Below are 16,452 nucleotides of genomic sequence, written 5' to 3'. Positions count from 1 at the left end.
GCGGAGAAAAATCCGGGAAGATGACCTCCTGGGCCCGGTGAAACCAGGAGTTGATCTTGGGAATAAAGGCCAGGTCCAAACGGAGGATCACTCTGTCAGGATGAATGAGGCATAGATCCTCCCTAACCGACAGGGCCAACTCCGAGATTCAGCACGCAGTGGTGATGGCAATTAAGAAGGCATTTTTGATACTGGCGGATCGCAAAGGTTCAAATGGTGGACCGATAAGCACTCATAGAACGACTTCAAGCTCCCATGTTGGCTATCTGTGGACAACAGGGGGCCTCAAGTTGATGACTCCTCTGAGAAAACTATGAATAGTTGGATGACATTTTAGGGATGAGTGCTCTTCAGGGTACAGGATCGTGGACAAGGCCACCACTTGGCGTCTGAGCATGTTGGGCGCCAAGCCCTGATCCAGTCCGTCCTGCAAATAGTACAAGATTTGAAGAACAGTAGTCGAAATCACCTCCACTTGGTTCCTTGTGCACCATTTTGAAAAGGACCCCAGGTGGAGTCTTGGATCTTGGACGGCTTTCTGGAAAGCCGTCTGGATGGTCTGGATGACCTTGTTGGGGAGCCTGGCCCTCTTCAGGAGGTCCCTCTCAAGTGCCAGATAGCCAACTGTAGCCACTGGGGCTCCAGGTGGTGGAGAGCCCCCTGGCTGAAAGAGACCTTATTCTGTGGAATTTGCCAGGGTGGGTCAATTGAGAGGCTCCCAAGGTCGGTGAACGAGGCTCGTCTGGGCCAGAAGGGAGCCACAAGTAGGATATCCGTTTCTTCCATCAAGATCATCCAAATTACCCTGGGGAGAAAAGGCACTGGAGGAAATGCATATAGCAGACCTTGAGGCCAATGACAGTGAAGTGTGTCGTCCCCTTCCACTTGTGGGGTTTGAAATCTGGAAAAGAACGTGGGAAGGCGTGTGTTCTCTGGGGTGGTGAATAGATCGATTAGCAGTTGGCCTAACCTCTACAACAGTTGGTGGAACAGATCCAGATGCAGGGGCCACTCCGAATGGTTGACTGTGCCCCTGCTTAGCCAATCTGCTTGGATATTGTTTACCCCGGAGATGTGCTCAGCTTGAATTGAGCACAGGTGTTTTTCTGCCCACCTTCCAAGGGAATCCGCTTCCACCATCAGGGACCTGGAACGGGTTCCTCCTTGGCTGTTTATCTGCGCTTTGGTCGCTACATTGTCCTTGAGAATCATCACGTGGTGTCCCTGTATGCTACTTTGGAAGTGAAGAAGGGCAAGTCTCGCTGCTCTCAACTCTAGCCAGTTGATGCTGTATGTTACTTTGGATGCTGACCACCTGCCCTGTGCTATTTGGTTGTGCAGATGCGCCTGACAGCCGAAGAGGCTGGCATCCGTCATGATGGTCAGACGATCTGGTTTCTTGAAGAGATTGCCTTTCGCCAGAGCGGGGGAGAGCCACCACCTGAGGGATTGACGAACCTGTGGGGGAACCAGAATCAAGACGGGTGAGGTCCTTGCGTTGGCACGTTGATGTGGTAAGAGATGCCACTGGAGCTGGCGAGAGTGAAGCCTTCCCCAAGGTATGATGTAGAGACAGGATATCATTTTGCCTAAGAGCTGGGACAACTGCACAATTGAGGCTTGATGTGACTGCTGAACCAGGCCCTTGATGCTTGCTATCCGTTCCGGAGACAGGGAGACCTGACAGTTCACAGTGTCTATGATGGCACCAAGATGTAGTAACCTGGTGGTTGGGACCAGATGACTTTTCTCCAGGTTGACAGAGAACCCGTGAAGGGTTGAATCTTGAAGGGTTCTCATTGTGTATTGAAGATCTTGCATCACGTTTAGGCAGAACGACTGAATGAGTATGTCGTCCAGGTAGCATTGAAGCCGCACTGGACGAGATCTGAGGAAGGCTACTACCACTGCAAAGATCTTTGTAAATGTCCTGGGGGCCGATGACAGGCCAAATGGCAGGGCCCTGTACTGATGTTGGCCCGCGTAGAACCTCAGAAATCTGCATTGAGCCTTGTGGATTGGAATGTGGAGATATGCTTCCCTGAGATCTATAGATGTTTTGGGCCTGCTGCAGCCCAAAATTGACTGGAGGGACTGCATCTTGAATCTCTTGTATGCTAGGTGGCAATTTAGCTTTTTTAAGTCTAGTATTCCCCTCCAGCCCCCAGAGTTCTTTGGGATGAGGAATAGTATGGAGCAAAATCCTGTCCCTTCCAGACAGGACAGTACTGATCTATGGCCCTGATGTTCCTTAGATCAAGGATCTCCTGTTCCATGAATGCCTTCTTGACTGGGCAGGAGGGGGTGGGGCAATGAATGAAGTGGTGAGGTGAAGGTGAGATGAATTCGAGGGTCAGACCTATGCGAATCGTTTGCAGAACCCACTGGTCTGATGTAATTCGCTTCCACTGGGCATGTAATTTGCTTCCATTGGGCATGGAACAGTTGAAGACGCCTTCCAATGGGAGCCGTCCGATGGTGGTCACTTATAGCAGTGGTCCCCAACCTTTTTATCGCCGCGGACCAGTCAGCCTTTGATAATTTTACCGTGGCCCGCTGAGCGCGCGCAGGGGTGGGGGGGCGAAAATGGGGGAATACAAACATACTTTTTAAATCCACCTTCCCAATTCAACACCTGAATCATATCCCACCTTCCATTTTGTATGTAGATTTTAAGGAATAAACAGCTGAATTAATCAAGGTCAAAGATAAAAAGAGCAAGGGCAAAATTAAATAAGCCAGAGGATAGCAATGTAAAAAGAATACAGTATTAAGCCCATTCACTCTATCTAAGCCCCCCCACCTCACAAGGTTGTGGTGGGGGAAATAGGGGGTGGGAGTATTAGGTATCTTCACTACGATATATAAAAGGAGATACTATCTTAAATAACAAAGTGGGCCTCCACCTCCAAAATATACTAAAAGAAAAAAGATTCCATGTGCTCAACTAATTTTTTTTTAAATCATCACTATATTATGGACTACAGACATATATATATATATATATATATATATATATATATATATATACACACACACACACATATATACATACATGCATATATACATACCGTACGTACGTACGTATATATATATAATGTCCAAATAACAGGAAAAGCGCTTCAAGGACCAAAGTATATTCCTTTTTTGCAGCCTTAAGAGAACTCTCGTTTTTTGAGGCTCAGAACCAGGCATTCTCATGGGCTGCAAAAAGGAAACACGACCCGGGAGCGCAGCCTCCAAGAGTGCATATCGCCAATAACTACGCGTGGGGGGAAAGGAAATGTGTTTTGTGAGGAAGAGAAAGAGCGCGCTTCACCGATGCCCGTTGGCGAAATTTTGGAAGAGAGGCAAGAGACTTCAGGCACCGAGCCCCCACCCACAACTGGAGCGGGCGGGAGGCAGGCAGGGAAGGGGTGGGCAAGACCGCCGTTTTTCCACCGTGCGCTGCAATAGCGGCAGCGGCGGCCTGAATCTGGCGCCAAAATCGCGCACCCCCCCATCTCCCCTCAAAAGACCCCCCCCACCCTCGGCTGCCCGACGTTCTCTCTCTCTCTCTCTCTCTCTCTCTCTACCTCTCCCGCCGTTCCTTCTCACAAGCCAAGGCCGGGCGGGAAAAAGAAGAGAGCAGCCTCCAAGGGCTCCGCTTCCAACGCATGGTCCGCCCCCTCCTCGCCTCGCTTCCAGGCGAGCCGACTGAGGCGAGAAAGGAGAAAGAGGCGGAGGCGTTCACTGAGGGGACGGCTGACTCGGGGAGGGGGCGGAGGTGGTGTAGTAGCGGGGGATTCTTCCTCCTCGCCTCACTTGCTCCTGTGCTTCCGCGCAGCTCCCCCCCTCCGGCGACGGCACTGCATGAGTGAAGTCGGCCGTTGCATGGCCCCCGGCCGCTGCGCGGCCCAGTGCCAGGTACTCCGCGGCCCGGCACCGGTCCGCGGACCGGGGGTTGGGGATCACTGACTTATAGCACCGGAATGGTCTGGAGCCAGACAACACACACACCCCGCGCGAAAAGGATGTGTGGAAAAGGCCTGTTGGTGGCCTCTGTTGTGAAAGGGCTGACGGTCCTGGGACCTGTCCGTACTCTGGGAGTAGTGGCGCTGAAAGAACCCTGTGTTAGAGGTCGGCTCTATGGCCCGAAAGGATTGCTTCCTGTAGAAGGTGGGACCCCTACGTTCAGGTTTCTTAGTGACCAAAGGCATGACTTTTTTCTTGTCCTTATTTTCAATAAGGACCAGGTCTAGGGCCTCCCCAAAGAGCTTGCCTCCCTTAACGGGGCAGAGGCCAGCTTATACTTGGACCTAATGTCAGCATTCCAATGTCTAAGCCACAAGAGGTGACTGGTGGTGACGTTGGAAGCTAAGGCTCTGGATGCAAACTTAGCAGTGTTTAAAGTGGCATCAGCTGTGTATTCTGTTGCCGCTATAATCTTATTGACATCCTGTCATAATCTGCCTTCCCCAGCCGGAGGTTTGGTAAGCAACTGTCTAAGCCATAGGAAAGAGGCTCTGGAAAGGAAGGATGCAGAGACGGACATCTTAATCGTCCAAACCGCCGCCTGATGTGTTTTGTGGCAGGCTTTGTCTGCTCTATTGTCCTCTGCCTCCAGGAAATTAGGGGGAAGCACTGAGGATGATGTGAGCGCACTGAGAACAGACGCGCCCACAGGAGGTAACTTCAGTAAGTCCTCCAAACTTGCATCTACGGTATACAGCTTCCTGTCGCTACCACTGGGAGTGGCCAGGGTGCCTGGCTGTGCCCATTGCCTCTGCACTACATTGAGGAATAGTTTGGGAATAGTAACAATTTCTTGAGCCTGGACCGGTTCCTCGAAGAGGCCATCACTGAGATCTGAGAGATCAGGAACTGCCTGTTCGGGGGTGGATGAACCCAAATGAGTAGAGGCCTTGCTTTATTTAAGATAGTCTTGAAGGTGGCATGTTTGAACAACCCAGCAAGGGCGGATTTGTCTGGAATAGTCCCTTCATCCCCTGAGAAATCAGGCTCTGGCTCAGGTAGAATGTCCTCCTCCCAGGCGGAATCCTCACTGTCCAGTGAGGAATGGGGAGAGGAGGGGCGTTTGGCCTGAGGAGCCTCCCTGGAGGGAGCATGGGCCAGGGTGGGCTGGGACTTGCGCGGGTGCTTAGCATGCTGTGGCATACCCTTCGATCCCCTGAGAAATGGCCCTGGCAATGACTTCCTGCATTTCAGCGGAGAAATTGGGTGCCCGATCCTCTCCAGGGCGGGTCCTGGCGGAGAGTTGAATTAAAGGCTGTTGGGGTGCTAGGGGTCCTACAGGAGTTAGCTCCTCCTCCGCCTCTAATTGACATTTGAAAAGGTCAACATGGTCAGCCATTGAGGGCCCAGGAGAACCTGCCACAGCCAGCGAAGCATCAGGGGACAGTTCCTGCCCTTCTCCTTCACTTTCAGAAATGGGATGTCTTTGCCTGGATGGGACCTTGGGCGAAAAATCCCTAGGGGAAACCTGCCTGGTAATCTGGGCCTGTTGTTGGGCCTTGTTAAATTGCTTCTCCAGTACCTTCTGGCGACTGAGAGCATCCCTATCCAGGCCTGACCCCTGCTTCTTTCCCTGCCTAGAATAGCCTGGAAAAAGCCCTGCTGGTGGAGAGGCCTGGCTATATCAGCTCTTCAGGGGCCTGGTCTGCCATCCCAGCGATCCTTGTGGAATACTTGAATGAGTCTGGGACTCCTCCACTTACCACCTTCACAGCCGTGAAGACATATGGCGTAGCGCTCCCAAGGCAGAGACAGTGAGGGCAGCAGGAGATTGAGACTTGCCAAGTTGATGAGAAAAATTCTGGTGTGAGCCGGATCACTTCCCAGCACCCATGCAGATCTAATCACCAGGAGTATGACCCAGGGAAGCCAAAGACTCTGCTGCCACTATCCCTGATGACAAGGAAAAGCCAAGGAGCAGACCCTCCGGAAGACCAGACAGGAGGCTTCAAGCAGCGATCTGTGGAGAGGAAGGCAGTTCGGCAGCTGCAGGTAAGAAATCATGGGAAAATGCAAAAACAAAATGGCGGCTGTGACAACGATCTTCATAAAATAGCTGCTGGAATGCAAAACGATGCCTGCTGAGGGTCCGCACCAGCCGTCGGTGCTTCCTGACAGACACAGAGACTGCAGAGTCCTCAACCATGAGTCCGATCGCAGTGGGTATCACTGCGATTGCGTGGGCATCGGCACTCCAATCCACATGCCTCAACTTACAGCTGCCTCCGACCTCTGAGACACCCGGGCGAGCCCAGGACACCGTGGAGGCTAAAGAGGTGAAAGAAGGGGAAAAGACAAAAAATGTGGAAAAGCTCACCAATCCTGCTCTCTGAGAGAAAAAAGGGAGGAAAAAAGGTTAAAAAAAGCAATGGAGAGTCAAAGCTAGCTGTCCAAAGAGTATAGGAAAAAACCGGAGTCAAGTCAGCATCAGAGGTGTGGCTAATATTTCAATTCAGTCCTGGGCAGATAGGCTGAGTTTAACCCATGTTTGGACTCTCTAAGCAATGCAAAAGAGAACTGATATGGAATGGCCTACATTGTAACCAGCTCGCAATCTGTTCCAGAATCAGCCCTTTGCCATGTTTTTGTCATTATATCTAAAATTCTTTTCTTCCTTCTATCAATTAGATTTCTATGCATTCATCTGGAGTTTATGTATCTACTGGCTTCATTCTGACTGTTTGAAGACTGAGTTAGCAGTGAAAAAATCACTGGTTTGGCAGAAATTGGTACAGAATTCTACTGCTTCATTTCTGTTTCCTAGGTCATACAATCTTTCCAATTTGGCATTTCAATCTCCAGCCATAAGCAGACTATCTTGCTGGCGTGTTAGTTTGTATTGAACTTGATCATAAAACTCATCAACCTCTTCTTCTTGATCAATAGCTAAAGCATTAATTTGTGTAATTGTCATAGTAAACAACTGTCTATGAAGTACAATTGATTTGCCCAGTCATTGACTGACTGTATTATATTCAGGTAGTGATTCTATTATATCTTTCATGACTAAGCACAGCTGCTCTTTGCTTTTCTTGTCTTAAATAGTAAATATGTATGATCGTCTCACTGAAAGTGTCCAATTTAGTTGCACCAAAAACACCATTCCAGGTAGTCCTGACTTATGACCATACTGGAGTCTGCCCATTACAATTTAAGTCATTGACAGTCATAAGCAAGTCAGCCTTTCATCCTTCCGAGGTGGGTGAAATGAGGACCTGAACTGTGGGGGCGATATGCTGACTCTGTAAACCGCTTAGAGAGGGCTGAAAGCCCTATGAAGCGGTATATAAGTCTAACTGCTATTGCTATTGCTAATTATCATCAAGGCTATATACATGGTTTACTTGGGAAAATACAGGGGTAATCTACCATTGTGTTCTGTTATGTACAAGTGGGTCTTGCTTAACAACTATTTCAACAACCATCCGAAGTTACAACAGTGCAAACAAGTTGGTATTCATGATCAGTCTTTGAAGTCCCAGCCATCCCAGTGTTCCCAATCATATGTTTAGAATACAGCCAATTAGCAACCAGCCTGCAATTACAGCATCAGGGCCCTGTAGTCACAATTGCCATTTATGACCTTCACTGCAAGCAAAGTCATTGGAGAAGCTGGTGGGAGGTTGCAAATGGCAATCACATGATGTTACACTTAATCACAGAAACTCGCTGAGCAGTGCAGTCACTAAGCAATGCAGTCATGTGACATCATAATTTATGATCTGGTCAGTAATCTGCACAATTCCAGTCCCAATTACCAGCATAAATTGAGGATTGCCTATATGAAATGATGCCTTTGTCATTAATGTGATAACCTGACTCTATTATCCCCCATATTGATGCCGCCCAGTAGAGATATGCCTGCTTGTTTTAGTTGAAATTTGTGATGATCTTCCTATGTGGATGACTCTCATGAGAGTACATACTTTTGCCATATGTTCCTGGCATTCTTTGTTCCTTCCCAGGAACACTACCCACCACTACTCTATAATGAAGCAGCACTGCGGTTACCAGGGTTGATCTAAAATTAATTTTTCCCCAGTTTAAAACAAATCTTGTTTCTGCTTTGTGCACTTATATTGTGAAGTGAAAATGAAATATGAAGTGTGATACAGTAATAATTCTATAAAAAATGTTGCATCTTGACTACATTTAAGAAACTGAGAATTGTATCCTACCCCTAAACTATCCTCAACGTATCAACTATACTCATAGTAAAGGCCATGAAAGGAATTCAGATTGGAGATTCAGAGGGAATCCAATTAAGTTTAGACAGTTAATTTTAGACAAATCTAATTAAACCTGCTGGTGGTGTGGTCATTTCTGTTCTGAAAGCAAATAGTGGAAGCATATGGAACCATGTACAGGTAGCCCTTGATTTATGACCAGCTGCGTAGTGACTACTCAGTTACAATGGCCCCTGAAAATGGGACATGGTCGGGATGTGGAGTTCTGATATCTTGCAATTACCTGACCACAACTTATGTTTTTGCCAGAAATCAGTGTTTACTTCCAGTCTCCAGGAAAAAAACCTCATCATAACAAACAATAGGTTTACTTAATGACCACAGTGTTTGCTTAAAATATGATAAGCAGGCACAGTCACATGATAATCCACTATATCACCATCATAACTTATTACCAAAATTGTGCGCTCAATTACGGTCATAGTACTACCTGTAACTACAAGGTTAAGTAATGAACAATGTATTGACATGTTATGTATTAGCTACTTCTTAAGGAAAACAGAAAGCAGTTTGTCAATATTTTTCAATGGAAAGTCAAATTCTAGTACATTGAATGATATTATGAATATTAAGACCACTCATTCAAGGGCCGAATGATTCAATCTAGTGAGGGAAGATGCATATGTGTAAGTATAAAATACTCAAAGTACCTAGCTGTAAAAATATTTGCACGCTAATAGCAGAGAAGTTTCTATGAGCACATTTGATTACCGTATTTTTCGGAGTACAAGACGCACCTTTTTCACTCAAAAGAGGCTGAAAATCTGGGTGTGTCTTATACACTGAATACAGTATTTTTGCCTCCTGAAACCCCACCCCCTTCACCAAATGGCTATGCATAGCTTTTAGGAACTTTGCAGAGTGCTGCTGGAGGGCAGAAATGAGCAAAAAACAGCCTTTTTAAATCAATTTTGCCCCCCCTCCCTCTGGAGCATTCTGCAAGCTTCCTAATGCCCCCCCCTTTTTTTTTACTAAAAACGGGCTATTTTTTGCTCGTTTTTGCCCCCCCTTCCCCAGGAACACTCTACAAGCTTCCTAAGGGCTATTCATGCCCCTTTTTGGGGGGAAAAGGGGGGGCTGTTTTGGGAGGTTTGCAGAATAATAAATAAAAAATTATTCTAACAGAATATATTTTTTTTAAATTAGACTCTTCCAAACTTTTGTGCGTCTTATACTCTGAAAAATACGGTAACTAAAATTTTCTGCTCCCCAAAGTTTGAAATGAGAGACAAGGAATTTCTCCACATTACCATACTCATTTTTAGTTTTTATTTGATAACATTTTATCACCAAGCCCTCTCTTGTATTTCAATATATTTCTCTTTTTCAGCCAAGAACTTCACTCAAGCAGAGTGGACAATTATTGTTTAAAAATTGAGAGAAGCAAGCATTAAGTATATTTAGAAAGTCAGAGGTCGTTCAAATCAAAGGAGTCTCTAAATATTCATCTTCAAAACCTAATGAATATAAACTTTTAGATAACTGAATCACAAGAACTCATTTTTTTAACCAAATGTTGAAAAGTAGCCTATTTGTATTGAATAATTTATTTATTCTAACTTGACTTTCTTCCTCTAACAGAGAAGAGATAAAAGAACTGATAATTAATTTAAACAAGAGTAATAAAGTATCAACTGTCATCTAGAAAACTTTAAATTGGTAAGATTTACAGCACTCATTTTTCTTCTGCAAGCACCCCAAATTAAATACAAAAAAGTTTTAATCCTGCTGATTCTGTCAGCAGCAAATGGATGCTAGAGCCACCTATATTACAGTCAAGAAATCTATGTTAAAATCTTTGTTCTAGCACAGGTTAACTGTACTGACCTACATTCCAGTAGACTATATATATAGCAAACTGAAACAATGAGAAATGCAATCTGAGATTTTCTTAAAGAATATCACTGTCCAGAAAGCCCCTGGAGGTTTGGAGGAGCAACTACTGTGGGAACCTCTTAAACTCATGCTTTTTGATCAAATGGACAGGTGGAGATCATAGTCAAGGAGGCTTTTGCACAGATAAGGTTGTTATGCTGATGTGCCTACAGCAACCTATCTTGAGTGAAAGGTTTTTATGATTGTAGCTCATGTCCTCATAAGCATTTACCCAATTTACTGCAATACCTTTAGATGGTGCTGCATTTGAGGACTACTGAGAAATTTCAATTGATCCAAAATGTAGCAGCGTAATTCTTGGCAAGTACTTGTTGACATGACATCCATGTTTCACACCCTATAATATGTATCATTTACTTGTTGAAGAGTTCTCAAACTCAAAAACTGCATGTTATTAATGCTAGTTTGGTTGGATAGAATGGTGGCAGGGTCTTCTACAGAAGCTGGCAGCTGGACCAAAGCAGCCACCACCTGGTTTTCTCCTGCAATGTAAGTATTAATCAGGGACACTGAGATCTAAAGTAAACAATTCCCACAGACTAATATAATTAAAAACCACAATACTAGCTGCTGTAATCAATTAACTATAGAATCTAGACTGATATTAACAGATACTAGAGGCATTTGCTATAGCATCAGCTACACTTCGTACAATAATCCACTTGCCTCTTAAATACAGAATTGCTTAGAAAAAACAGGCAGAGGTCTTTCCAATCTTTGTTCTGAGTCAATAATACAAATACATTATATAAGGCACGTTCATATGACAATTTAAAAATGTCCCTAAGATATTTTCAATGCAATACCTATAATCTTGGGCAAATACAGCCAATCCAGAATAATAGCTGTAATTTTAAACAATAGGAACAATATTGTTTCTATTTGGTGCTCTTAAGCCATAATGAATAATGAAACATAATAAATGAAGGCATTCCTAGCTTTGAATTTTCTTGAAAAAGCATGGGGGGAAACTACAGGCACTTGAAGACATGTGTAGAATAATGAATTTTTAAACAAAAGATTAAAGGGAAAAACTTGCAGACCAAAGTCACATTAACATATGTATCTGTAAAATGGCACTTTTATTAACAGTAAACTACAGTATCTTTCTTAGCTACATTTTTGATGCCTGATTTGAGTGCAATAAACAGTTCATATTCAGGTAAGATCAGAACTTTAATTAAAAAGGGCATTTCAGTTAATAATCACAGGTATGAACTCCAAAATTCTACCTCACATATTACTTGTATTGGGTCATCCAATAGAAGTGACACAGTTTCTTAAAAAAACTTTTCACTTTTAAAATCCTAGAACTGCAAACTTTCCATATTGCCACAACTGCAGGGTTACCTACTTTCATCCTGAACAAGAGAAATTGATGTGTCTATTAAAAGATATACTGTTTGGACATGAATTGGAATGAGTATCTCTGGGAATTTCAAAGATAACTTCTCATAGTATTAGAAGACTCAAGACATTTTAAAATCTGATTCATAAGACAGGAATGGGGAAAAAATATATGCACTTAAGCATCTGAAATATTGGCAACTGAAAAAATGATGCCCTTCACCAGCCGAGAATGAGCAAGAGCAGCCACAATGAAAGGGGAGGGGGATGACACCATAAAAGCATGTCCTGAATCATCTTCATATTCTACGATAAGGATAGGAAAGTTGATGGATGTAAAATGTGTTGGACTACATGCATCATGTGTTGGCTCCACCTCCGCCCAGTTTAGTGAAGAGGGGAAAAAATCACGATGTCACGTGATGCTGCCATAATGATGTGAGTTTGTTACCCGTGTTGTACAATAACAGCAACAATCCCCGATCATCTGTCATACTGCTTGGAGGACAGCAGGTTCTACACTGCTGCTCTTAGGAACAATTGGCTCAAAACATATATGGATCTAAGTCTAAGATCTCAAATCAGCAAATCAAATTTGTAAAACCACTACTAAATCTTTCCATTTAGTAAGAAGCAAAATGTGAAATAAATTCAAATTTTACTGCAAGAGATTCCTATATTTCCAAAAAAATCAAGCAGAAACTTCCAGAGCAAATTGTCATTGTAAAGACATATTCTAGACCAGTGTTTCTCAATCATGGCAACTTTAAGATGGGTTGATTTCAACTGCCAGAAGCCCTAACTCAGGGGGTTCCCAACCTTTTCTATACCCCACATCCCTAAAATGCTTTTGATATATTCTTGCACTCCTTACAAAAGTAAATAATTATATACATATAATTATGAATATACATTATAATTTTTGAAACTTCTAAATCCAAGTTTCGCACCCCCTGGAATATCCTCTCTCGCACCCCTGGTTGGGAACCCCTGCCCTAACTAGTGGTGTCAGCTGGGTAATTTTTAAGAATTGAAGTCCATGTGTCCTTAAGTTGCCACGGTTACCGTGTCCTAGGTTTTCTTCTCATTTTCCATCTATTCCCCCATACAAACACTGTAATACTGTAAACTTCCAAGTATTGATCCAGAGTTCTAAATATAGTGAAATCATTATTAGCACCAATTACATCACTGCTACTTCTTTTACTACAGGTATCCTCAACTTATAACCCTTTATTTAACATCTATTCAAAGTTACAATGACACTGAAAAAAAAATGATTTACCACTGATCCTTGCTCTAACTACCATGGCCATGTGATCAAAATTGAGGTGCTTAGTAACCAGCATGTATTTACAACTGTTGCATGACCCCATGGTCATATGAACATCATCTGCCACCTTCCAGTTTGTTTCTGTTGATGAGGAAAACTGGATTCACTTAGCAACGGCAATAATTCATTTAACAACCATGGAGAAAAGTTTAGCATCAGGCAAGACTCATTTAACCACAGCTTTCCTTAACAACAGAAATTGTAATCTCAATTTGTGTTTGTAAGTCAAGGACTTTCTGTTGCTAAGCTCCTGAATTTGATGACTTATTTGACAGGTTGGATTTTAACTCTCATCTGTTGCCACATAACAATATATTTAAGAACTGCATATTGTAGGCCCACCTCCATCAGAATGTAATTCATATAGACATCAGATATATTCGTGAATATTGACTACTTATGCTAAGCAGTCGACCTTATAATGATAAGTGCTTAGGGCACTTAGGAATTGATTATTATTTGAGGAAAAGAATACTCCACTGATACCAGATATGACTCATATATTTCATATGTGCAGTCTCATATATTGCCCCTGTGTAAATCTCATTAAGGGTTTAGTATACTTTTCAAAAATATAATGCAAAGGAAATTTTAACCTATACTCAAAGCAAATGAATGGCAGAATTCTCTCCCCAAATATCAGCTTTGCCTACATGACCCATACAGTCTTTGTGACTTTTTTTGCCCAGAAAAAATCCTAGAGAAGGGTAGCTATGATACAGGCAAATCTGCAATGAAAATGGAAAAATGTTCATGTATGACAAGCTAAATTGTAATTGTAACACCTCTGCCAATCCTAAAAGTTTCTGATGACAATTTTAATAGTTTATATTTTTCAATTATGCACAACTGAACTATCTAAACACTTCTAATTGAATTAATCTTTTCATCAAAAAAGGGTATTTCCTTGAGTAGCAGTTCCTTTTTTAGTAATCTGCAACTATTTATCCTTCAATATAGTATACAAACTACTGTATCAGATAGTATTGATGACAGAAAGTTAATTTAAGTAAAACTCTCTAATCTCTACTATTATCTTTGCTTGGGGTGATGTAATTGAGAAAGGAAAAAAAAAACAAAGTACGTTCTTCTGCAGAAATATTTACTTCAAGAAACGTATCTGAATTAAATTTCACAACTATCACATATCAGCTGCTGGAATCAAACAAAATTCCTAAAATAGCATGACATAAGGTGAGTTGTCCATTTCTAAGTCTTCTAAATAAGTTGCAAACAAGTTCTTACATTATAATGTACTAAGAATCAAGATGAAAATGTAAATTAACTACTTTCATACAAGGTGAGTAACTGCACAGTCAGGGAGATACCTGATTAGGTCACTATAAGTATAAGTATATTATATATATATATATATATATATTATATATATATATATATATATATATATATATATATATATATATATATATATATATATATATATATATATATATATAAAAATATATAAAACCAGTGAAAGCTTGAGTGATTTTAATACAAACGTACATATAATAATGAACTGAATCACTTTGATAGTTGACCAGGATTTCCAACTTTTATTTTATTACTTACAAGAAAAAAAACACTGTACTCCCAAACCAACCTGTCAAGTTTAGAGGCTGATTAATAATACGAACAAAATCTTTGGTATTGTAAATTTTATTAGCCACCTACACTTGCAACATACCTCTAAACAAAAAACAGGAGCTGATTATGCCATAGCATAGTGAGCATCATGCGGTTACAGAATCCAATGATATGTTAAATAAAAATATTTCTAACTATCTAGGTACTATTTATACAAGAATTAGTGGCAGTAATCTCCGGTTTATTAAAATGGGAATATTTCAGGTTTTGAAACGGCTGTCGAAGGTGAGACCGTTTATTAAGAATCCCATTCATGGAAATTTTATTTTGGAAAGCCCTACTAGGAAAGGTATCCTTCAGAAATTAAGTAACAAGAGCAATAGTCCCTTCTACTTTTTCCAAATATTTGGATTGCAATCATGCTTACATTAAGACCACACAGAACCTTTCGCCCTCGTACTAGGCGTTTTATTTGGCCGCCTGGGAAAGGACGGGAAAAGAGAGACGGGTAAGGCGTAGAGAACATTTGAAGGGAAGAGAAAGTTTAGGGGAATCACCAGGTAGGCAGCTGAGTTTTAAAAGGAGCCGTTTAAAGGGTCAACGGTCGGCAGCGCGGACCATCCGGTCACAAGCTGCTACCGAGCTCGACACGGAGACCAATTGCGGCCTGGCTAGTCAGGATGCCGCTCCACCCCGCGCCACTTCAGCCTTCCGGTCAGGTTACAAAACACGAGAAAGGCTGTTGCCCTGGGAGCCAAGAAAGGCGCCAGTCCCCAGCCAAAGGAAACAGCCAGCAAAGGCCTCCGCTCTTGGGGAGTCTCTGCGAGCCAAGGCACACAACCCCCGAGCTCTCCTGAAATGCCAGGTGGGGCGGCGCTAGGAGAGGAGCAGCGCCAGGCCGGGCCTACGGGAACCGCCGCCTTCAGCAGGCGGGCACGGCGCGAAAGGCGGAGCGGCCAGAGGCGCTCCTTCCTCCAGAGCCAGCCAGCCTTCCCGTTCCCCCTCCACCAACTATCGCTGCCTACCAGCCGGCTGCCCTTCAGGCCCGGGCCGCAGCCGCTACCACCACCGCCGCTTCCCCCTGCTCGACGACAAAATGGCGGCGGCAGGAAGTATCATCAGCACCCGCCCCGCCCAGGCTCCCTCACTGCGCCACCCGCGCACTAAGACCGGACTCCCCGGCGCCGAGAGTCTCCTCTCTTTCGGCGCACGGACGAGATCTACCCGGCGCGCAGCCATCCAGATCAGCCGGCAAAGGCGGGAAGCGCCCTGGAAACGGGAGTCCGACTTCCTAGCGGTACGCGCTGAGGACACAGACACGCTTACGACAATCACGTATCCTACAGGGGGGAAACGACGACGCTTTTACGCAACTCCGCATCCTCTCCAAGCCCTCCTCAGCACCTACCGCAATCCGCGTACCGTGCAAAATACCAAATCGACTACCACGCAATAGCTCCCGCAGACAATATGTCCGGTAGCTGCGAAATATGCATAAAGCCAGATGGAGAAAATGCTCCTTCCACTCTCGGAAAAACTAGGAAAACCCCCATCAACCAACGGCGCAGATTCAAAAGACCTTTGCGCAATAGGCCCCGGCGCAAAATACGTAATCCGCCTGACGCAACGGTCACATTACGCAATGCGGGTTACGCCGGCAAGGCAACGTAATTACCCAAGGAGAATACCAACCTCCGCAGCCTCTCCCGGCCCGGCCCAGCTCTTACCTGATAGCAAACGATAAACCGCAAGCAGGCTGTGTTGCCAGCAATCTTCTTATCGGGGCAAATACCGCATAAACCCCGGCCGCAGACAAGCTCCACACTCCTCTTGGAGGGCCGAGTATTTCAAGAAAAAAAACGACTAAAGCAGACCGAGCGACGGGCAGCGGGACCAGCAACGGCGGCACTACGCTGACCTCACCGCGCAGCGCGTTACTGGTCATCACGCAGCAAGGCCCCGCCTCGCGTAAAACAGAGGACTTCGAATTCTCAGCCACGCCTCTTGAATCGAACGGCGGTGGGACTG

General features: G+C 44.1%; 1 protein-coding gene across 1 annotated transcript in view; it reads right to left on the bottom strand.

The window, feature by feature from the left end:
* BRD4 (bromodomain containing 4) overlaps positions 1–16,395 on the bottom strand; it is a 97,326-nt gene extending 80,931 nt beyond the window's left edge. Inside the window, 1 exon segment of the mRNA XM_032239027.1 lies at positions 16,152–16,395. Coding sequence (XP_032094918.1) covers positions 16,152–16,369 — 218 coding nt within the window. The 5' untranslated portion in view covers positions 16,370–16,395.
* Between the last annotated feature and the right edge of the window lie 57 nt (positions 16,396–16,452).

The sequence above is a fragment of the Thamnophis elegans genome, chromosome 2, assembly GCF_009769535.1.
Source record: "Thamnophis elegans isolate rThaEle1 chromosome 2, rThaEle1.pri, whole genome shotgun sequence".
Classification (NCBI taxonomy): domain Eukaryota; kingdom Metazoa; phylum Chordata; class Lepidosauria; order Squamata; family Colubridae; genus Thamnophis; species Thamnophis elegans.
This window is presented reverse-complemented; position numbering and strand designations above follow the sequence as displayed.